The sequence below is a fragment of the Leopardus geoffroyi genome, chromosome C3 (assembly GCF_018350155.1).
Source record: "Leopardus geoffroyi isolate Oge1 chromosome C3, O.geoffroyi_Oge1_pat1.0, whole genome shotgun sequence".
NCBI lineage: Eukaryota > Metazoa > Chordata > Mammalia > Carnivora > Felidae > Leopardus > Leopardus geoffroyi.
In genome coordinates this window covers 120,708,355-120,731,309 of record NC_059338.1, presented here as the reverse complement: position 1 = coordinate 120,731,309, position 22,955 = coordinate 120,708,355, and the positions used below count along the sequence as shown (strand labels likewise).

General features: G+C 36.4%; 1 protein-coding gene across 6 annotated transcripts in view; it reads left to right on the top strand.

Moving 5' to 3' along the window:
• The window catches only part of LRRCC1 (leucine rich repeat and coiled-coil centrosomal protein 1), a 47,236-nt gene that overhangs the window by 5,540 nt on the left and 18,741 nt on the right, over nt 1–22,955 (top strand). For 4 of the 6 annotated variants that reach the window (XR_006706501.1, XM_045454682.1, XM_045454684.1 and 1 more), the window contains 6 exons: nt 1,959–2,126; nt 4,716–4,891; nt 4,989–5,195; nt 19,198–19,391; nt 19,664–19,811; nt 21,096–21,244. Coding sequence is in view for 5 of the 6 variants with exons in the window: in XM_045454682.1 (XP_045310638.1) it covers nt 1,959–2,126; nt 4,716–4,891; nt 4,989–5,195; nt 19,198–19,391; nt 19,664–19,811; nt 21,096–21,244 (1,042 nt within the window). In the remaining variant the exon portion in view is untranslated. Of the gene's footprint in view, nt 1–1,958; nt 2,127–4,715; nt 4,892–4,988; nt 5,196–5,291; nt 5,315–19,197; nt 19,392–19,663; nt 19,812–21,095; nt 21,245–22,955 lie in introns of those variants that run through there. The other 2 variants (XM_045454683.1, XM_045454687.1) reach the window with 2 other exon arrangements.

Here is a 22,955-nt window from a genome sequence, read left to right as displayed (position 1 = left end):
ACCATGTAAGTTCTAATGGATAATTCTTAGAATGATAATATTTTATGTGTTCAATAAATAAAGGCACTTTATATAAGAGCATGCAAAAACAGTAAGGCACCTCACCTTCAAGCCTGTCCTGATAAAAGAACAGAAAGAAGGGTAATGTGCTAGAGCATAGTAATGAGGGGTTAATGTGCTAAGAAAAGAGATGAGAAAGTAGGCAAAGGCCAGATCACAGCTTCATACTCAGGGTAAAAGTTTGCATATTATTCTAGGTGCAATAGGAAGCCATAGGAGGGCTTTAAACAAGTAAGTGATATATACGTGTTTTTAAAGGATCACTTTGGTTGCTGAGTAAGAATGAATGTTAGAAGGATAGGAGTGGAAGTCAAGTGATTGGTTAGGAGAGACTTGGACTAAGGTGGAAATAGTGTAGAGGAGCAAATGGATATATTTTGGGGGTAGAGTTCATAGGATTTGCTGATGGGTTGAGATAAGGAAATGAAGAAAAAAGGAATCAAAGGTAATTAGCTGTGAGTTTTTTCTCTAGTTACAGGCGGATGATGGTACTATGTGGGAAAGATTGGGGGAAAAACCAGAGTTGAGGGGGTGAGACGTAAGGATTCTGTCTTAAATTTGAGAACCCTATTAGATATATGTGTTTATGTATTTGTATAACGTGCAGTTTAGAGATTGGGAATCATAGCTGGAGTTGTAGATTTGGCACATCAATGGTATTTGTAACCATGAAACTGTAGGACATCCTGGATAGCATATGAATAGAGAAGGCAGACCAGGAATGAGCCTTTAAAATTGAAAAGTAAGAGGAACATAAAGTTAAAACATGAGAGGAAGAACCAGTAACGTGGAACAAGGACTTAGAAACGTCACAGGAAATTAAGAAGAAATGCTGAGTACTTACAAGAACGCATGAGAGAAAATCTGATCTTGTAGAGAGTTGTCAGAGAAGACTTTTCTGAGGACATGAGGGATGAGTTGAAGTTAGTGATGAGGACTGTGAACAAAAGAAGAGGCAACCCTGTAAGAAACAGAAGTAGAAGTTAGCCCAATAAAGATGGAGAAGAGAAGAGTATACCAGTCAGGTTGAAGAAATTGAAGGGAAAAAAAAGGTGGGTAAAGTTGAATTTATATATGGAGAGTACTAAACCAAGCAAAATTGTATATAAGACCTCAGGAGGAACAATATAGAGTACATCTCTGAATGGTCTTTCCAAAAGAAGGGAGACTAGGGCATTCATCCACTGACAGTCCCCCTTCTGTTGAGAATATCCCTGGAGGTTTTAACTCCCTTACATTTCCAGGCTGCACCTTTGCTCAAAAGCTCCATTTTGAAGGGAGCTCTGAGGCAAGAAAAGAGAAACATGAAGTGCTCCGGGGAGACATTGGCAGTGTACATGGCCGCATTCATCACAGCTGCAGCTCAAGTCCGAGGCTGGTCAGTGAGAATGGTACCAGGCAGCAGTCGCCTCTGCTGCAAACCTAGTTCCTAACATCACCATGCTCTAGGTGCACTCATGTAAGAATTAGTACCAGGGAACGAAATCAAATGGGTGCTATTTGTATTTTATGCTCAAACCAACAAAATTGAAGGATATTGCAGTGTTTGCTTATGTCTGCTAATCAAAAATATGTATTGATCGAGAGCCTTAAGTCATGCCTTTATGCTTCTCATATAAGTACGTAACATTGGCCTTGGGAGGTACGTTGTTGTGTTTGAAGAAAACCAGAGACCTCCAGGCTAGGGCCTCAAAGAGATGGTAAACCTGTGTTCCTTCAAAACAAAAATTGACTTTACGGATACCTTATTTATTAGCTGTAGCTATATGCAGAGTCTTATTAATGCTGCTCCTTTGTCTCAAAATCTAACCCATGTAAAAATTATTTTTTAATTAGTTCTTGGAAAAATGACTTTGATGGTATCAAAAAATTTGTTTTTTTTTTCCCCCGTACTCCAGGTTTGATCCCCCTTCATGGAATTAAACATAAACTCCGATATATTGACTTACATAGTAATTGTATAGATAGTATCCATCACTTACTTCAGTGTATGGTAGGATTGCACTTCTTGACTAATCTCATTTTGGAGACAAATGGAGAAGATAACCCTGTCTGTCGTGTACCAGGTATGAGCAATAAATTTAATACTTTCTGTAATAGTTAATATCCAAAGATCCTTTATTTCCAGCAACTGGTGTTGATGACCTCCTTTTATTTGTCTTAAGCTTTGCAACTTTTTATTACATGTTTGGAAAAAACCATAATCGCAAATAATTTTTAAGACAAATTGCCATTAAAAGAACACAGGATGAACAGATAAGTAATTCTATATAGACAGCTTTATGCTTGATAAGTGAATGCCTCAAAATTAAATTATGTTATATTCTTACAATATAATGCTGTGCAGGCATAAAAAAATAAAAAACAGAATCTTTAGCTACTGGTATGCACTTATCTCCAAGATATACTGTTAAGAGAAAGAAAAGCAAGCCGATTACAAAACATTGCAAATAATAGGTTGCCATTTGTATGCAAAGGGTAACGTGTGTATTTGCTGAGTATATATGTAAAATATCTAGAAGGCTACACCAAAAACTGGTAACAATGGCTAACTCCGGTATTAAGTAGCTGGAGGTCAGGAAATGCAGAAATAGTGGAAAGGGTAGCTGCAAATCAGGAAATGTTAGGAAAATTTTTTCCTGTATACTTTTTAAATTTTATCTGTGAATGTGTTAAATAATTAATAAATAAATGATTTTTGTAAGAAAGAAAGCTTAAACTGAATATGATGTATAGAAGACACTGCTGAAATGCCATTTGAGCTAATTCAGAATCCCTGAAAGCTGGCAAATACAAAGCAGACCAGACTGCAGTTTCTAGAACTCACTAATCTCAAGTTGCTTAACCAAGCAATAAGATGACAAATGTAGAATATGAATATATATTCTAAAGATCTGCTTGGGTAGAAGTTGGCTATAGAGTTGGCTCCATTCTGTTATTAATATGCAACTGTATGAAGGCTTTTCCCAGAATGGAAACCTGTTTTGATAATTTTACTTCAGACAAGAATATAATAGATTTGAGATGAACTATTTTCCTCAGGCGATATAATATAGAGTCTCCCTAACAATCAGGATAGTGAACTTCAGTTTTCTTTTCTTGGAAGAAAACCTTATTGCTAAAACAACTTTATTTTTTCTCTACTTACCCAAGTTGGATTTTTTCTTAACAGTTTGTCTTAAGAGTCTCTAGTTCCTACAGTTTGAACCTTTGTTTTTCACTTTATTTGATGAGGTATTATAACATGATTGCCATCCGCCTAGAATTGAAGGGATACTTATTACTAAAATTACTTAATCTCCCTTCAAAATTTCTAGTATTAATTTGCCAGACCTCCTTCTTTATTTTGGAGTTTTCCCAACCATTTCATTGCCCTTTGTTTAAAATTATGGTTAAGTAAAATTAAAGTGTTTCTTTTAGCCAAAACACAAATTAATGGTGATTTATCAGATTTCTCATATTTAATTATACTTAGGGAAAATAAACATATTCTTGAATAGTTGATACATTGCCTATCTTAATCTTAGTTATATGTAATTTAAGGGGGACAGTTGGGGATATTTAATTGTACTAATGCTTGAGGCTTCATTAGCAAAATTCTGGATTTCTGGTTGTTACCCACATTACCTGATTTATATTTATACTAATCATATTACAAATAAAAGACATGTTTGGCTTTCTGTTCAGAATAAACTGTTACTTGGGAATGCAAGCTGGTGCAGCCACTCTGGAAAACAGTATGGAAGTTCCTCAAAAAACTAAAAATAGAACTACCTTACGACCCAGCAGTTGCACTACTAGGCATTTATCCAAGGGATACAGGTGTGCTGTTTTGAAGGGACACATGCACCCCCATGTTTATAGCAGCACTATCAACAATAGCCAAAGTATGGAAAGAGCCCAAATGTCCACTGATGGATGAATGGATAAAGAAGATGTGGTATATATATACAATGGAGTATTACTCGGCAATCAAAAAGAATGACATCTTGCCATTTTCAACTATGTAGATGGAACTGGAGGGTATTATGCTAAGTGAAATTAGTCAGAGAAAGACAAAAATCATAGGACTTCACTCATATGAAGACTTTAAGAGACAAAACAGATGAACATAAGGGAAGGGAAACAAAAATAATATAAAAACAGGGAGGGGGACAAAGCATAAGAGACTTATAAATATGGAGAACAAACTGAGGGTTACGGGAGGGGTTGTGGGAGGGGGGATGGCTAAATGGGTAAGGGGCACTAAGGAATCTACTCCTGAAATCATTGTTGTACTATATGGTAACTAATTTGCATGTAAATTTTAAAAAATAAACAAGTTAAAAAAAAGAATAAACTGTTACTGGCATCATGCAGATATAACTTTAAAGCAATTTTATGAAAGATAAATCCAGCAGTGGTGATTTTTAACTTTCTGATCTTCACCAGGAGGATTTTGTGGGATGGGTGGTGGGTACTGTTTGTTTGTTTTGTATTTAATGATTACATACTAGAGAAGGACCAAGGAGCTTTTATTATAAGTTTATTTGTTACATTCCAGGACTAATTTTATCATTTAGATGATATATCTGGTAGCTGATAAATTTACTGTATTCTAGAAATAACTAACTTTTTAATGCCTGACTTTTCACTTTGAATATGTTGTTTCCAAGGGTACAGAGCAATTCTGCTCCAGACGTTGCCACAGCTTAGAATCCTAGATTGCAAGAACATATTTGGTGAGCCAGTAAATTTGTCAAAAATAAATTCATCACGCCTACAATGCTTAGAAGGTCTTTTGGATAACTTATTTTCTTCAGATTCTCCACTAAATATAAGTGAAGATGAGGTATGGTATTGTTGTTTTTTTTTTAATATAAAAGATAACTTCAAATTTTCACTAATAATATAAATTTAAAAGATTTTGGTTTGTTTCTGTATCATAGATAATTGATAGTATGCCAGTGGTAACACCACCCATCGATGAGATAGTTCCCTTGGATCAGTTTGCATCACCAACAGATACTGGTTTGACATCCTTTATATCTGTATGTCCATCTTCTGAGCCAGAGAAAGTTAATCATGAAAACAATTTTAATAATGACATGAAACTTCAGAAAATAGATGATCAAATTTTACAGCTTCTCAATGACGTAACTATTTTTCCTATTTTTCTAAGCAGTGTGTTTGTTGAAAAAAATAGTTAAGAATATGTAAAATAAAAATACCATACAAGCTAACCAACCAGAAACACTTTACATTTAACATATTGGTATGTATGTATTTTTTTTCCTTTGCAGAAATAGGATTTGTAATAATAGTTTTATAATAGTAGTAGTAGAAAAAGGTAACACAATTTTTTCACTCATTTACCTTTTTGTCCTTCAAATGTTTATTATGTAATTCCTTTGTTCTGCTGTACTTCATATTATTTCCACCCACCCACCTTTTATTTCAACCTTAAATAAACTCAGAACTCTTTGGACTCAATGTTTATTATCATACAGGATATGTGAATTTCTTTATTATCTATTATCTAATTGCCTCTATTATGTTCACTTGTTTAATGATCAAAAACACTTCTAGAACTTAGAGCTGAATGACAAGTTAATTTACATAGTTCCTGCTTCAATATCTGTTTACAGCAGACCCTCACCAGATTAATCTCTACTTTCCTGAGATATTCTTTTTTTACCCCTACTACTGGTACCCTGGCTTTTAGAATATTTGAACTATGTGGATGAACTACAATTCCTAGATTTATTTTTGTTCGGGTCTCCAACCCTTGCTCTAGCATTCTTGGCTATGATCTACAATAGCAGCTGTTTTCTTAAATATCACACCTCCCAGAATGCAGTAGATTATTACTTAACCCCTACCTGGATGTAAGGTAGAAATACTGTGGTACAACCCAAAGAGGCTATTAGTCAAAAGTCTGTTTGACCTGCATATTTGTAATTAAATTTTAATCAAAATTTTTTCCTCCAAGTGAGGTGGGTGTGGGGAGTAGAAAAACGCTAAAGGACTTATGGTTCAAAAGATTTTTAATAATTCTGAATTGTTATCATACTTAAAATACTAACAGTGCTTCAATAAACAAGAGATCTACCTTAGGTCAGTGAATTAATAAGGCTGTAAGGATTTTGTTTGCCAGAAATCTCTAGAGATTTCATTTGGGCCACATAGGTAGATTGTAATAGAACTGGGACAACAATGCCAGCCTATACATTCTTTGATATTGTTGATAACATGTCACTGAGCTTTCAGACGTCTCCATTTCCTCAGATTTCATCGTTCATCTTTTCTAATGGCTGACTCTTCTACCAATGTCAGAACTTAGATTTAAGTTGAGTAACTTAAATATGAAGTGAACTTTTGTGGCTTTTCTTATGCCATCCTCCTTTCATTTTCACAACAACCCAATCAAGTAGATAGGGATTAACATATCATTCTTATTTTATGGAAAAGAAACTTGGGACTTGAAGCATCCTTATTAGTAAGAGAATTGAGCTTCAGACCCAAATCTCTAATAACCAGTCTGGTATTCTCTCCACCATCATGCTTTTTACTCAGTTATGGTGACAGTTCTTCCTACCTTGTAACCAAAAATAGGACTCTAGCTAACAGGGGGAAAAAACATGACTCATTGCTCCACATATTAAAAACAAAATTAGGTAAATAACTTCTTATCTGCTAACCTACTTGGTGTGGAAGGTAAACGTAAAATTTTTATTTCAGTTGATGAATACACTCTTATTTCAAAAGTAGTAATTTATAAGTGAAGTCATTAAATTACTGAAAATGTGTTCTACTACAATGATAATTTTAACTATGGAACTTAGAATTATTATACTGATTTTGAGAGTTCTCTGTGAAGACTTTTGTCTTTTAGTTTTTCCCTATCATTTTATGATGAAATTTTCAAATTTAGAGCAAACTTGAAAGAATTTATTAGTGAATACCAGTATACCCACCAACTAGATTCCGCCACCAACATTTTACTTTACTTATTTCATCATATATCTATCCATTTATTTATTTATCAAACTGTCTTATGACATGGGGCACCTGGGTGGATCAGTCAGTTGAGCATCTGACTCTTGGTTTAAGCTCAGGTCATGATCCCAGGGGTGTGGGATCGAGCCCCATGTCGGGCTCCCTGCCAAGCATGGAGCCTGCTTAAGATTCTCTTTCCTTCTACCCCTCTCCCTTGCTTGGGTGTGTGCTCTCTCTCTCTCTCTCTCTTTCAAATAAAAAAAATTAAAATAAATTTTGAAAAAGTACCTTATGACACATTTCAAAGTAAATTACGTGTATTGGTATACTTCCCCCAAAATAACTATAGAGTTCAGTATTTTTTTTAACCATCATCTCTTTTGATGTAAAATATAGATGTGTGTTTTCCCCGAATTGACAGTATATATATATCTGTTACCCAAACTTCTAAGAAGATAAACATTACTGTGCTCAGCATTACCCCTTCTCACTGTCTTCTGATCCCCCAAGGCAATCACTTTTCTCACTTTTTCATCATAGATTATTGAATGCTTCTTCCAGAACCTAATATAAATGTAGTCATACAGTATATATACTCTTTTGTGTAAGGTCTCTTTCACTCAGCATAACTTTTTTTTTCTTAATGTTTATTTATTTTTGAGAGAGAGAGAGACTGAGACAGAGCACAAGCAGGGAAGGGGCAAAGAGAGAGGGAGACACAGAATCTGAAGCATGCTCCAGCCTCTGAGCTGTCAGAACAGAGCCCAACATGGGGCTTGAACTCAAGAATGGTGAGATCATGACCTGATCTGAAGTCGATCGTTTAACCCACTGAGCCACCCAGGCACCCCACACTCAGCATAACTTTATATGTCTTTCTATATATATATGTCTTTCTATTATTTAGATCTTTTTCATTGCTCTCAGCAGTAGTTTTAGTATACAAGTTTTGCATATCTTTTATTAAATTTATTCCTAAATGTTTTATGTTTTACAGTATCACAAATCAAACAGTTTTTGTGGTTTCAGATCCCATGATTGCTGCTTATTTGTGAAATATAATTTATATATATCTATACACACACACACATATAGCGCTTGGGTCCTGTGACCTTGCTAAATTTACTTATTAGTTCTAGTACTTGTTTTTATATTCTTGGTGATTTTCTACATAAATGATCATATGGAGACAGTTTTCTTTCTTCTCTGATCTTTAGCTGTTCCTTTTTGCTTTGTTGCAAGAGCTAGGATCTCCATTGCGATACTGATGATAAATAGTGAGAGTGGGCACTTTCGTCTTGTTTCTCATCTTAGGAGAGCCTTCAATATTTCACAATTCAGTATGATGTTAGTCTTATGTTTTTCATAGTTGCCCTTTTATCAAATTAAGGAGTTTACTTCTGTCCCAAATTTGCTGAGTTTTCTGATGTTGATATTTTTTTGTCAAATGCTTTTTCTGATCTTATGGTTTTCTTTTTTACTCACATAATAGTGTAAATTACATTGATTAATTTCCAAGTGTTAAACAAACATTGCATTTTTTAAATAAACCTCATTTAATTATGATATAGGATCCTTTTGTATATTCTTGGATTTAGTTTCTAGTCAATGTTTTATGAGGGTTTTACATATTTGCTCATGAGGAGTATTTCTTTTTACTTTAATTGTAGCATGAGGATTTGTGTCTTCTCTCTCTCTCCCTCTCTCTCTCTCTCTTATTTCATGTATTTTTTTTTCTTGGTCTTGGTCAGTTTACCAAGGGTTTTGTTTTTCTTTACAAAAATCAGTTTTGTTAGTTTTTCTTAAGTTTATTTATTTGAGTGAGAGAGAGAGAGCGAGCAGGAAAGGGGCAGAGAGAGAGAGAGACAGAGTATCCCAAGCAGGCTCAGCGCTGTCAGCCCAGAGCCCGATGCTGGGCTTGATCCTGCGAACCATGAGATCATGACCAGAGCTGAAATCAAGAGACACTCAACCAACTGAGCCACCCAGGTGCCCCAGTTTTGTTAATTTTATCTGCTTTCTGTTTTCTGTATTACTGATTCCTACATTTTTTTATTTCTTCTATTTACTTTTGAGTGTACCCTTCATTTTTCAGCTCTTTTTTTCCCTTTTTTTTTTTAACTTAAATTTTGGTTAATTAACGTAGTGCAGTATTGGTTTCAGGAATAGAATTCAGTGATTCATCACCTGCATACAACACTCAGTGCTCATCACAAGTTCCCTTATTAGTATCCATGACCCATATAGGCCCTCTCCCACCCACCTCCCTCTGTCAACCCGTAGTTCTCTGTCATTAAGACTCTCTTGTGGTTTATTTCCCTCCCTTCTCTCCCCCTTCCATATGTTCATCTGTTTTGTTTCTTAAATTCCACAAATGAGTGAGATCATATGGTATTCATCTTTTCTCTGATTGACTTATTTTGCTTAGCATAATACATTCTAACTCCAGCCACCTTGTTGCAAATGGCAAGATTTCATTCTTTTTGATGCCTGAGTAATATTGCATTGAATATATATATACCACCTCTTTATTCATCAGTCGGTAGACATTTGGGCTCTCTCCATAGTTTGGCTATTGTTGATAATGCTGCTATAAATATCCGAGTCGTGTGTGTGTGTCCTTTGGGTAAATACCTAATAGTCCCATTGCTGGATTGTAGAGTAGTTCTATTTTTAGTTTCTTGAGGAACCTTCATACTGTTCTTCAGCGTGGCCGCACTAGTTTGCATTCCCACCAACAGTATAAGAGAGCTCCCCTTTCTCTGCATCCCCCCAATACCTGATGTTTCCTTTTTTAATTTTTAATTTTTTAATTTACATACCAATTAGTATATAGTGCAACAGTGATTTCAGGAGTAGATTCCTTAATGCCCCTTACCCATTTAGCCCATCCCCCTTCCAGCAACCCTCTGTTTGTTCTCCATATTTAAGAGTCTCTTATGCTTTGTTCCCCTCCCTGTTTTTATATTATTTTTGCTTCCCTTCCCTTATGTTCATCTGTTCTGTGTCTTAAAGCCCTCATATGAGTTGTCCTATGATTTTTGTCTTTCTCTGACTAATGTCACTTAGCATAATACCCTCTAGTTGCATCCACGTAGTTGCAAATGGCAAGATGTCATTCTTTTTGATTGCCAAGTAATACTCCATTGTATATATATACCACATCTTCTTTATCCCTTCATCCATCGATGGACATTTGGGCTCTTTCCATACTTTGGTTATTGTCGATAGTGCTGCTACAAACATGGGGGTGCATGTGTCCCTTCAAAACAGCGCACCTGTATCCCTTGGATAAATGCCTAGTAGTGCAATTGCTGGGTCATAGGGTAGTTCTATTTTTAATTTTTTGAGGAACCTCTATACTGTTTTCCAGAGTGGCTGCACTGGTTTGCATTCACACCAGCAATGCAAAAGAGATCCTCTTTCTCCACATCCTCACCAACGTCTATTGTTGCCTTGAGTTGTTAACGTTAGCCATTCTGACAGGTGTGAGGTGGTATCTCACTGTGGTTTTGATTTGTATTTCCCTGATGATGAATGACGTTGAGCATCTTTTCATGTGTCTGTTAGCCACCTGGATGTCTTTGGAAAATTGTCTATTCATGTCTTCTGCCCATTTCTTACTAGGTTATTTGTTTTTGGGTGTTGCATTTGGGTGTTGTTTGTAAGTTTTTTACAGATTTTGGATACTAACCCTTTATTAGTTTTGTCTTTCACAGATACCTTCTCGCATTCTGTAGACTGCCTTTTAGTTTTGTTGATTGTTTCCTTTGCTGTGCAGAAGCTTATCTTGATTAAGTCCCAATAGTTGACATTTGCTTTCCTTTCCCTTGCCTTCGGCGATGTGTCTGCTAAGAAGTTGCCTTAGCCGAGGTCAAAGAGGTTGCTGCCTGTGTTCTCCTCTAGGATTTTAATGGTTTCCTGTCTCACATTTAGGTCTTTCATCACATTTAGGTCTTATTTATGTGTATGGTGTAAGAAAGTGGTCCATGGGCACCTGGGTGGCTCAGTTGGTTAGACGTCTGACTCTTGATTTTGGCTCAGGTTATGATCTCATGGTTTTTGAGTTCAAGCCTTGTATTGGGCTTTGCAGTGACAGTGCGGAGGCTGCTTGTGGTTCTCTGTCTGCCACTCCCCTGCTTGCTGTCTCTTCGAAAGTAAACATTAAAAAATGAAAAAAAGGAAAGTGGTCCAGTTTCATTCTTCTGCATGTAGCCATCCAGTTATCCCAACACCATTTGTTGAAGAGACTTTTTTCCATTGGATGTTCTTTCCTGCTTCGTCAAGGATGAGTTGACCATATAGTTCTGGATCTATTTCTGGGTTTTCTATTCTGTTGCATTGATCTGTGTGTCTCTTCTTGTGCCAATACCATACTGCCTTCATCACTACAGCTTTGTAATATAGCTTGAAATCTGGAATTGTGACCCCTTTAGTTTTGTTTTTCTTTTTCAGGATTGCTTTGGTTATTTGGGGTCTTTTGTGGTTCCATACAAATTTTAGATTTGTTCTAGCTCTGAAGAATGCTGGTGGTATTTTGATAGGGATTGTATTAAGTGGGTAGATTGCTTTGGGTAGTACAGATATTTTAACCATGTTTGTTCTTCCAACTCATGAGCATGGAATGCTTTTCCATTTCTTTATGTTCTCTTCTATTTCTTTCATAAGTGTTTTATAGTTTTCAGAGTGTAGATCTTTTACCTCTTTAGTTAGGCTTATTCCTAGGTATCTTCCTGTTTTTGGTGTAATTGCACATGAGATCAATTTCTTGATTTCTTTTTCTGCTGTTCGTTATTGGTATATAGAAATGCAGTAGATTTCTGCATGTTGATTTTATATCCTTTGTCTTTGCTGAATTAATGTATTAGTTCTAGCACTTTTTAGTGGGGTTTCGGGTTTTCTGCATTGAGTATTATGTCACCTTTAAATAATGGAAGTTTGACTTCTTCATTACCAGTTTGGATGTCTTTTATTTCTTTTTGTTGTCTGATTACTGAGGCTAAGACTTCCCGTACTATGTTAACTAGTAATGGTGAAAATGGACTTTTTAAAAAATTTTTATTTATTAATTTTGAGAGAGCGTGAGAGGCAAAGAGAAGGAAAGAAAGAATCCCAAGTAGGCCCCATTCTGTCAGCACACGAAGGGCTCAGTCCCACAAATCATGAGATCATGACCTGAGCTGAAATCAAGAGTTGGTCGCTTAACCAGTTGAACCAGTCACGTGCCCAAGAGTGAACATCCTTGTCTTATTCCTGATTGTATGGAGAAGGCTCTCAGTTTTTCCCCATTGAGAATGATATTAGCTGTGGGTCTTTTGTATATGGTCTTTATGATATTGAGGTATGTTCCATCTCTCCCTACTTTGTTCATGGTTTTTATTAACAATGGTGGCTGTATTTTGTCAAATACTTTTCCTGCATCTGTTGACAGAATCATATGTTCTTATCCTTTCTTTTATTAATGTGGTGTATCACATTGATTGATTTACATATGTTGAACCAGCCCCACAGCCTAGGAGTAAACCCCACTTGATCATGGTGAATAATTCTTTTAATGTACTGTTGAATTTGATTTGCTAGTATCTTGTTGAGAATTTTTGCATCCAGGCTCATCAGGGATATTGGCCTGTAGTTCTCCTTTTTCGTGGGGTCTTTGTCAGGTTTTGGAATCAAGGTAATGCTGGCTATGTAGAATGAGTTTGGAAGTTTTCCTTCTATTTCTACTTCTTGGAACAGTTTGAGAATAGGTATTAGCTCTTCTTCAAATGTCTGGTATAATATGCTGAGGAGCCATGTGGCCCAGGATTCTTGTTTGTTGGAAGATTTTTTTTTTTTAATGTTACTTATTTATTTTGAGGGAGAGAGGGAGGGAGGGAGGGAGAATAGGGGAGGGGTGGAGAGAGGGAGAGACAGAATTCCAAGCAGTCTCCACACTGTCCATGCAGAACTTGACGGGGAGGCTCAAACTCATGAACCGTGAGATCATGACATGAGCCGAAATCAAGAGTCAGATGCCCATAGGCACCCTGTTGGGAGATTTTTGATTACTGATTCAATTTCTTTGCTGGTTATGGGTCTGTTCAAATTTTCTATTTCTTCCTGTTTCTGTTTTGCAGGAAATTTTTTCCAGATTGCACAGTTTTTTGGCATATAAATTTTCATAGTATTCTCTTATAATTGTATTTCTGTGGTGTTGGTTGTGATCTCTTCCATTCATGATTTTATCTATTTGGATCCTTTCTTCTTTTTGGTAAGTCTGGCTAGGGTTTTATCAATGTCATTAATTCTTTCAAAGAACCAACTCTTAGTTTCGTTGATCTACTCTACTGTTTTTGTTGCTGTTTGTTTGTTTCTGTATCATTTATTTCTCCTCTAATCTTTATTATTTCCCTTCTGCTGGCTTTAGGCTACATTTGCTGTTCCATTTCTAGCTCCTTTAGGTTTAAGGTTAGGTTTGGGACCTTTCTTGCTTCTTGAGGTAGGCCTGATTTGCAATATAATTCCCTCTTAGGACTTCCTTTGCTGCATCCCAGAGGTTTTGGACAGTCATCTTTTTATTTTCATTTGCTTCCATGTATTTTTTTATTTCTTTAATTTTCTGGTTAACCCATTCATTCTTTAGTAGGATGTTCTTTAACATCCATGTATTTGAGGGATTTCCAAATTTTTTCTTGTGGTTGACTTCAAGTTTCATAGCATTATATTCCAGAAATATGCATGGTACGATCTTGATCTTTTTGTACTTGTTGAGGGCTGATTCGTGACCCAGTATGTGATCTATTCTGGAGAATGTTCCATGTGCACTCGAAAGGAATGTGTATTCTGTTGCTTTAGGAAGAAATGTTCTGAATATATCTGTTAAGTCCATCCTGTCCGGTGTGTCATTCAAAGCCATTGTTTTCTTGTTGATTTTCTGCCTAAGTGAACTGTTCAGTGCTGTTACGTGAGGTGTTAAAGTCCCTTACTATTATTGTATTATTATCAATGAGTTTCCTTCTGTTTGTTATTCATTGCTTTATATATTTGGGTGTTCTCAGGTTGGGGCATAAATATAGACCTCTTAATTATGATATAATGCCCTCCTTCATCTCTTTGTACAGTCTTTGTTTTAAAATCTACTTTGTCTGATATAAGTAGGGCTACTCCCACTTTCTTTTGACATTCATTAGCATGCTAGATGGTTCTCCATCCCCTCACTTTGAATCTGCAGGTGTCTTTAGGTCTAAAATGAGTCTCTTCTAGGTAGCATATAGATGGATCTTGTTTTGTTTATCCATTCTGGCACCTTTTGTCTTTTGATTGGAGCATGTAGTCCATTTACATCCAGAGTAATTATTGAAAGATAAGAATTTAGTGCTATTGTGTTACCTGTTCCTGGTGATGCTCTTTGGTCCTTTCTAATCTTCGTTGCTTTTGGTCTTTTTTTTTTCCTCAAATAATTCCCCTTAAAATTTCTTACACAGTTGATTTAGTGGTCACAAACTCCTTTAGTTCTTGTTTGTTTGGGAAACTCTCTTTGTATTTTGAATGACAGCCTTGCCAGATACAGTATTCTTGGCTGAATATTTTTCCATTCAGCACATTGAATATATCTTGCCACTCCTTTCTGACCTGCCAAGTTTCTATGGACAGTTCTGCTGCAAATCTGATCTATCTTCCCTTGTAGGTTAAGGACTTTTTTTCCCTTGCTGTTTGCAGGATTCTTTCCTTATCAGTGGATTTTGTGAATTTGACTACATGTGTTGGCAGTGCCTGGCTTTTGTTGAATTTAATGAAGGTTCTCTGTGCTTTTGGATTTTAATGTCTGTGTCCTTACCCAGATTAGGGAAGTTTTTAGCTATAATTTGCTCACGTAAACCTTCTGCCACTTTTTCTCTCTTTTCATCTTCTGGGACTCTTATGATACAAATGTTGTTATATTTTAATAAATCACTGTGTTATAAGTCTTTGTGATCCCTGACCTTTGTCTCCCTCTTTTCAACTTCATTATTTTCCATAATTTCATCTTCTATATTGCTAATTTGCTCCTCTGCCTTGTTCCATCCTTGTTTTTGTGGCCTCCATTTGGGTTTGTATCTCGGTTATAGCATTTTTAATTTTGGCCTGACAAGATTTTAGTTCTTTTATCTCTGCAGAAAGGGATTCTCTGATGTCTTCTATGCTTTTTTCAAACCCAACTAGTATCCTTATAGTTAGTTCAGACATCTTACTTATGTCTACATTGATTAAATCGCTGGCTGGCATTTCTTCCTGTTCTTTCTTTTGAGGTAAATTCCTCTGTCTTGTCATTTTAGAGGAAGAAAAACAATAATAATAATAACAGGATGAAATAAAAATTTTAAATTAAATTTCTATCAAATAAAGGAAGGTAGGCCTAAGCTTGTTTTGGTCTGATTAAGAGAAGCTTGAAGAAAAAAGAAAAGAGAAAAAAATTAAAAATTAAAAAAATAATAAATTTTGTTCATTCTGCATCCAAGAAATAAAAGAAAAAAAACAACAAAAAACAGAAGCAACAACAGCAAATGAACAATAACAAAAAAAAACCCAAACGAAGCTAGATCACGTAGAGCTGAAATTTTGCAGCAGTCTATGATCAGCCGACTGAACTCATGGAAGGCATTGGTGTTCTTCTGGGGGAGTGGCCTGTTTCTCTGATTCTCGAATGGACTTAATCCTAGTGGAGATGTGCCTGGAAGGCACAGGTAGCGGGTACTAGGTTTAACAGTTCTGTTCTCCACTTGGTGGCGCTGTTTATCTCACTGGGGTAGATACTTATTGGTGGGCTAATGGTAAAAATGGCTTCACTCTGCTCTCTAGTCTCCAGAGTGGGATGTTTGTGCCCACACAGATGGACGATCAGTTTCCCCTCCTGTGTCCTCAGCTCCCTGCCTTTCCCGTCTGTGTCCTAGCTGTCTGCCACCAGGAAGCACCTCTCCAGAGTTTTGTCTCAGGTGAGGCTCTGTTTTGGAACCCCACACTTCAGAGACCCCCACGGTTTGAAACCACAGTGATCTGAGGGAGCATCTCACCGTCCTGTGGCCAGGGCCAGCTTGTCACTGGAAATAGTCGCATCACCATGCCGTGGCAGTGGCTCAGTTTATGGTAAATCACAACACACAGCTGCCCTCAGCTGACATTTGCTGCCCTCAGCTGACATCATTATTCTTATATGGGTGAATGTGGTAGCTTGATGGCACCCACTAGGTCTTTTGCCTGGGGAGAGAGCTTATCACCTGTGCCAAATGCACTCCAAGCAGGGGAACTGCTTCTCCCCGGGGGACCCAGGGGATCCTTGGACCCTGCTGCCTGCTCCTGGTGTTCCACCCTGCTTCTTTGCCAGAGCACCAGCCAGGCTGAGCTCTGAAACTTTAGACACTGCTGTGTATAAAAACGGATAGTAGTGATACCTTCTCCTTTTTCCTTTGTCATTGCTTTTGGGGAACAGTCTTCTTGTGCAGACCCCTGTTCATGTTTTCACTCCCCCTCTAGCTGCTTTCAGAGGGAGTGTGTTCTTGCACAAACTCAATACGCTGCTCTCTCTCACCCTGTGCCTTTCTCCTCTCTGTGAAAATGGCTCCTTCCCCTCTGCTGCACCACAGCTCTTCTCTCCCTCAATTCACCTCTCTGCGCTGTACCTGCAGTGTTCTCTCCCTCAAATTGTGTAGGTTGTTCTATTAATCCTCAGATCGATTTCCTAGGTGTTCAGAATGGTTTAATGTTGATCTAGCTGTGTTCAGGGGACAAGTCCAGAGTCCTCTTATTACTCCACGGTCTTAACTCCCCATTTTTTAGATTCTTAATGTAAGTGCTTAGATTACTGATTTTACACCAGTCGTCTAGTTAAATTAATTAAACATTTAAAGCAATAAAAAATTTTAAACACTGCGTTAGCTACATTTCACAAATTTTTAGACATCTGTTTTCATCATCTAGCTGTAAGTATTTTCTAATTTCTCTTGTGATTTCTTCCTTCATCCAAGGATTATTTAGAATTGTCTTATTTAATTTTCAAATATTTGTGGTTCCTAGACATGTTTATTGCTAGTAACTTCTAATTTCCTTCCATTTTGTCAGAGAACATTCTGGATAATTTTACTCTTTAAATTTACTGAGACTTATTTTATAGCCCAGCATATGGTCTAACTTGGTGGATCTTTCTGCACTTGAACAGAATGTGTATTGTAAACTTGTTAAGTCAGGATGACTAATAGTATTTTAAAATGACTTGTATCATTACTGATTTTTGTGTCTAGTTCTATCAGTTGCTGATAGTGATTTTTTAAAAATTTATTTGTCTGGTTCTAGCCCTTGCATGCAAGGCGTTGAAATCTCCATCTAAGAGTGTAGATTGGTCTGTTTCTTACTTTAATTCTCTGAACATTTGCTTATTATATTTTGAAGCTCTGGTATTAAGCATGTACGTGTTTACAGCTGCTTTGTCTTCCTAATGAAATGTTCCTCTTTGTCTCTGGAAGTATTGTTTTCTCAAAGTCTGTTATATGTGATATTAATATAGCCATTCCAGCCTTCTTATGCTTGTAATTTATATGATAAATCTTTTTTCTCTAATCAGTTTTTAATAAGCGCCTTATTGAGTTATAAATCCCTTACTGTGCAATTCAATTGTACGCATTAGCAGTCACTACCATTTCCCTCCAGTCCTAGGCAGCCACTGGTAAATTTTATTTTTCTCTGGATTTGCCTATTTTGGAAATTTAATGTAAATAGAGTCATACAATATGTGGCCTTTTGTGACTGTTTTTTCACTTAGTATAATGTTTTCAGGTTTTACCTATTTTGTAGCATGTATCAGTACTTCGTTTTTTTTGTGTGTCAGCTAATCTGTTGAGTGAATATACCACATTTTATCCATTCTTTTTGGGTATTTTGGGTAATTTCCATTTTTTGACTATTATGAGAAATGCTGCTATGAACATTCATGAGTAAGCTTTTGCGTAGACACAGGTTTTCATCTCTTTTTGCTATGTATCTAGTAGTGAAATTGCTAGGTCACATAGTAACTATGTGTATAACCTTTGACCTCCCCAACTCTGTATATGTTCACCACAATTATATCTACCATCTGTCATCATACAATGTTACTGCAGTACCATTGACTGTATTCCCTATGCTGATTTATTCGTTCCATAACTAGAAACCTCTACCTTCCCATCTGTTTCACTCATTTCTCTCATCCCTCAGTCCCCTCCACTGTGGAAACCACCAGTTTGTTCTCTGTATTTATTTGTCACTTTATGATTTTTTTGTACGTTTGTTCGTTAGTTTCGATTTTTAGATTCCACATATGGGTGAAATCATATGGTGTTGTCTTTCTCTGACTTATTTCACTTAGCAAAATACCCTAGGTCCATCCATGTTGTCATAAATGGCAATATCTCATTCTTTTTTTATAGCCAAGTAATAGTCTGTTGTTTTTTGCTTATTTGAATATTTGAGTCCTCTCAAGTTAGGTCTCCACTGATTGCATTTTCCCTTGAGAATAGGTCATATTTTGTTGGTTTTTCCTATGGTGAATAATTTTGGATTTTATCCTGGACATTGTGAATGTTAGGTTGTGGAGACTTCAGATGCTATTATAAGCCCTCCAAAGACTGATACTTCAGATGTAGAAACATTTAACTTGCTTTCACTCGAACTATAAATTTGTCTGTCTTGGGCAGCAGTTTATTTTTTCTTATGTTTTACTGGCTTCTTGTAGTCTGTACTAGCCTGTGATTCTTTAGGCCCAAAGGTCTATGGTTTTTCTACCTGAAACTAAAGATTCCCTACATACTGCTGATTGTGTTAAGCTCTCAAGTGAAAAAAACCATAAAAATAGAAACACCCTGTTCTGGTCATTTTTTCTAAGTGTCAGCTATAGAATAAGCCAGCTTTTGTTCACTTTCCAGGGTGTCCAAATAGTTTTTGTTTATTGTTGTTTATATTTTTCCTAGAGTTTGTGATTGCTGTCCTGAGAATCAACCTTGTCGGAACTTATTTGTCCATACCAGAAGCTGAATTTCCTGTCTTTAATTCTAAACATACCTAGTTTATAAACTCTTAATCTTGTAAAAAGTCATAATGTTTTAGGAAATATCACATTTAAATCTTTTATACTGAATTGAACTTTAACAAACCTTGTTGGTTCTTTTATTCTAGACTTCCGATTCTTTAATAAGTAATGTGCCCGAGAAAGATATCAGACCAAAAAGAGATACGGATATGACTTCTGAAAGCGAATATGGAAACAGAAAAGAATGTAATAGGAGAATTCCTCAAAGATCAAAAATCCCATACTATTCCAAAACTATTCAGACTATTAAGCACCACAACAAAAACAACGCTTTTATGAGGTAATTGTTTGAGTTTTAGAAATTTGAATAAGGCGCAGAGATACAAGTTAATACTGTTGGCTTGTTCCTTTAAAGCTTAGAGCGATATTTCTTACTTTTCTAATGTCAGAGATTTGACTTTTCAGCCTTGCTGGCTCAGATTTGATCAGCACGTTTATATACATTTATACAAAAGGATCCCTTTCTCTGATAGACCGTCATTACCTAAGTTGTGTAAAGTAGAATAAATACTATACATTTCTGAATTATTACCTATGTTTTTCTCTTTGCAGTTGTAATCGTAAAATGAAACAACCTTTCTTTAAAGACTTATATGTAAGATCATCTTTAGCAAACTGTAATACATTAGAAGAATCAGAAGAACAGAAAAAGGAGCTCATTAAAGTAGACAATAGTAGCTCAGAAGACACCACTTACCGGGTATGGCATAGGAGATTAAGAAAAAATGAATGTGAATAATCTTAGTTTTAAATGTAGAATTAGTCCTAGTAAAATAATGCATGTTTTTATGAGCAAAAAATACTGCATATAATTTTATTAGGGTGATGGTTTGGGTTGTTTTTCCCTTCCCGATTTGCAGATTTTGTATAACACTATTTTTGCAAATTGTAAAGGAATGAAAATTATACATTTATCTAAGGTCAGATTTTGGTGAAATCATTTGTTATATGCTTATGGAGAAAAAAACCAGAATTTTCAAAGTCTTATTTCTTAAAACAGTGGTTCCTTTCTTTCGGGTCTCAGACCCTTTTAAATTTCTAAGGAAATTTATGGGTCTTCGCTGAGAAGTCTACTTTACACACTCAAAAAATGTGTATAATTTCAAGGTTTTCACGTACTCTGCTGAAACCCAAATTTGGATGCATAGATCCCAGATTAAGAGGGCTTTAAGGACACCCAGTAGAGTGTACAACTCTTGATCTCGGGGTTGTGAATTTGAGCCCAGCGTTGGGCAGGGAGCTTAACTTAAAAAGAAAAAAAAAGGCCTTTAGGAATTTAAATATTCTTCAGTATTTGCCTTAATCATTCTCACGTTGTTAAGAGTTTTAGTACACTTTGATTTATATTTTCCATCAATTTGCCCTTGCTTTATTTGTGAAGTGCTACTTACACTTTCAGTTGTAATGTGCATTGTTGTTCCAGTAGAATAATTGCTTTTTAACCTGTATCACACCTTTCATGCCATTGGTTTCCTCCCCCTAGTCTCAAGTATAGAGGCTTTAATGTTTGAAAGATAATAATCACTAGGACAATAATAATACCAGCTAACATTTATTGAGTGGCTGTTATGTACCAGGCACTGTTCTCCACTGTTCTGTATAGTGCTTTACTTCCATTAGTTTGTTTAATTCTTACCACAGCCCTTTAAATTAGATAACTATTGGGGCGCCTGGGTGGCTCAGTCGGTTAAGCATCCGACTTCAGCTCAGGTCACGATCTCGCGGTCCGTGAGTTCGAGCCCCGCGTCGGGCTCTGGGCTGATGGCTCAGAGCCTGGAGCCTGCTTCCAATTCTGTGTCTCCCTCTCTCTCTGCCCCTCCCCCATTCATGCTCTGTCTCTCTCTGTCTCAAAAAGAAATAAAACGTTAAAAAAATTTTTTTTTAATTAGCTAACTATTATTTCTATATTACAAATGATAAAATTGAGGCAGTGAAAGGTTAGGTAACTTTTCTAGGTTCACATAACCCTATTGTTTTCTTTCAGACACTCCTTCAACAACTAGACCAAGAGAGAGAGAAGAGGTGGAAAGCTGAACAAGCTGAAAAGAAACTTAGGAATTATATTGATGAACTGCACAAACATGCAAAGGAGAAAAAAGGTTTTCATACACTGGCTAGGCTCACCACAGATAGGTAAGGGCAAAGTCTGTAAATCTAACTTGGAAATGGAGTACCTCAGTTTACACTAGCTGTAGTAAGACCAAAAACAATGTATGTGGTTTTAGTTTGTTTTGAACTCATTTTATTTAAAGATTTAATGCCTTATAAGTTTTTTTTGTAAATGAAGGATTCAGGGTATACTTATTTGCTGTCAAGCTGCTGCCCTCAAGCTGAGAAGTGTTAGATAAATTTAAGTATTATAAGTGAAGAAGAGCAAGAGACTGGAACAGGGATTGGCAGTTTTTTCCTGTAAAGTGTTGGTTTCTGTTAAGGGTAGGGATTGGCGAACTTTCAGCTTTGGAGGTCATATTTGGTCTCTGTTGCATTTTCTCTTCTGCAGTGGGCTTTGGTACCAGATAGCCCAAGTTTCTTATTCTGGTATTTCTGTTTTTCCATCGTATCCATTTCCATTTCCCATTTTATCTGTTGTTTTTTTTTTTGTTTTGTTTTGTTTTGTTTTGTCCTGTATGTATTCTTTAATGCAGGTTTGTCTTACTCCATTCTGTAAGAATACCAGTTTTCTGAAATTACAGTAACGTCATCTTCTGTTTCCTGTAGGTAATTATTTCTAAAGTGATACTTTTCCTCAAACAGTTACAAGAGTTTTCTCCATAGTTCTTGTTGATTTATGTGTCTTATCCTTGAATGAGCACACTGTTTCTAGATTCAGTATTTGCCAACAGATAGCGTTTGGGAAGTTGTTCTTAGTTCCATTTCCTGTCTGTTTGTACAGTGGATAAATTCCCTTCTACGATCTTAATAGATTAGTTAAGTTGATGTACACAGCTCCTAGCCCAATTCCCAGGTTCTTTTAGGCGTTTAACTCAAAATGTTGTGGTACTTGTGTGTTATTTTTTATTCCCCACTGCCTACTTCTCTCATACTTAGTACCCACGCATTATAAGGAAAATTATGGTACTCATCATGTGTTCTCTGAGAACCTCTGTTATATAAGCATGATGCATTATACTATTACTATTACTGTTACTGTTACTATTACTATTACTATTACTATTACCACCACCCACCAACTTCCTGCCTTATTTGGTTTGGGACATGCTGTCTTTGATATAAGAAGATGCTGGTCAGGCAGGGGTAAAGAAACAGAATGGATAAATTAACAGTCTATGACGGCCTCAGAAAAACAGTACTCTTATTTGCATTAGGTGCATACTTAGCTAACAGAGTGCAGTGGTAGATTTACAGAGCCCCTGGGACCCTGAGTCATGGAAGAGAGGATAGGGGCGCCTGGGTGGCTCAGTCGGTTAAGCGTCCGACTTCGGCTCAGGTCGTGATCTCGCGGTCCGTGAGTTCGAGCCCCGCGTCAGGCTCTGTGCTGACAGCTCAGGGCCTGGAGCCTGTTTCAGATTCTGTGTCTCCCTCTCTCTGACCCTCCCCCATTCATGGTCTGTCTCTCTCTGTCTCAAAAATAAATAAATTAAAAAAAAAATTTTTTTTTAAAAAAAAGAGAGGATATATCCTCCGCCCCCCCCCCCCCACTTTTATGAAGTTGTAGTTTTATGAGGCAAAGCGTGAGTGTTTTAGGGGTGGTTTTTATTTTAACTTAGTTTTGTTTTTATTCTAATCAAAATTTCTTCCAGACTTTGACATTATGTTTTCTCTTGTTTTTAATTGTAGGTGTATGAATTTTTGCTTTATTCTGTATTGTAGGTATTATTTAATG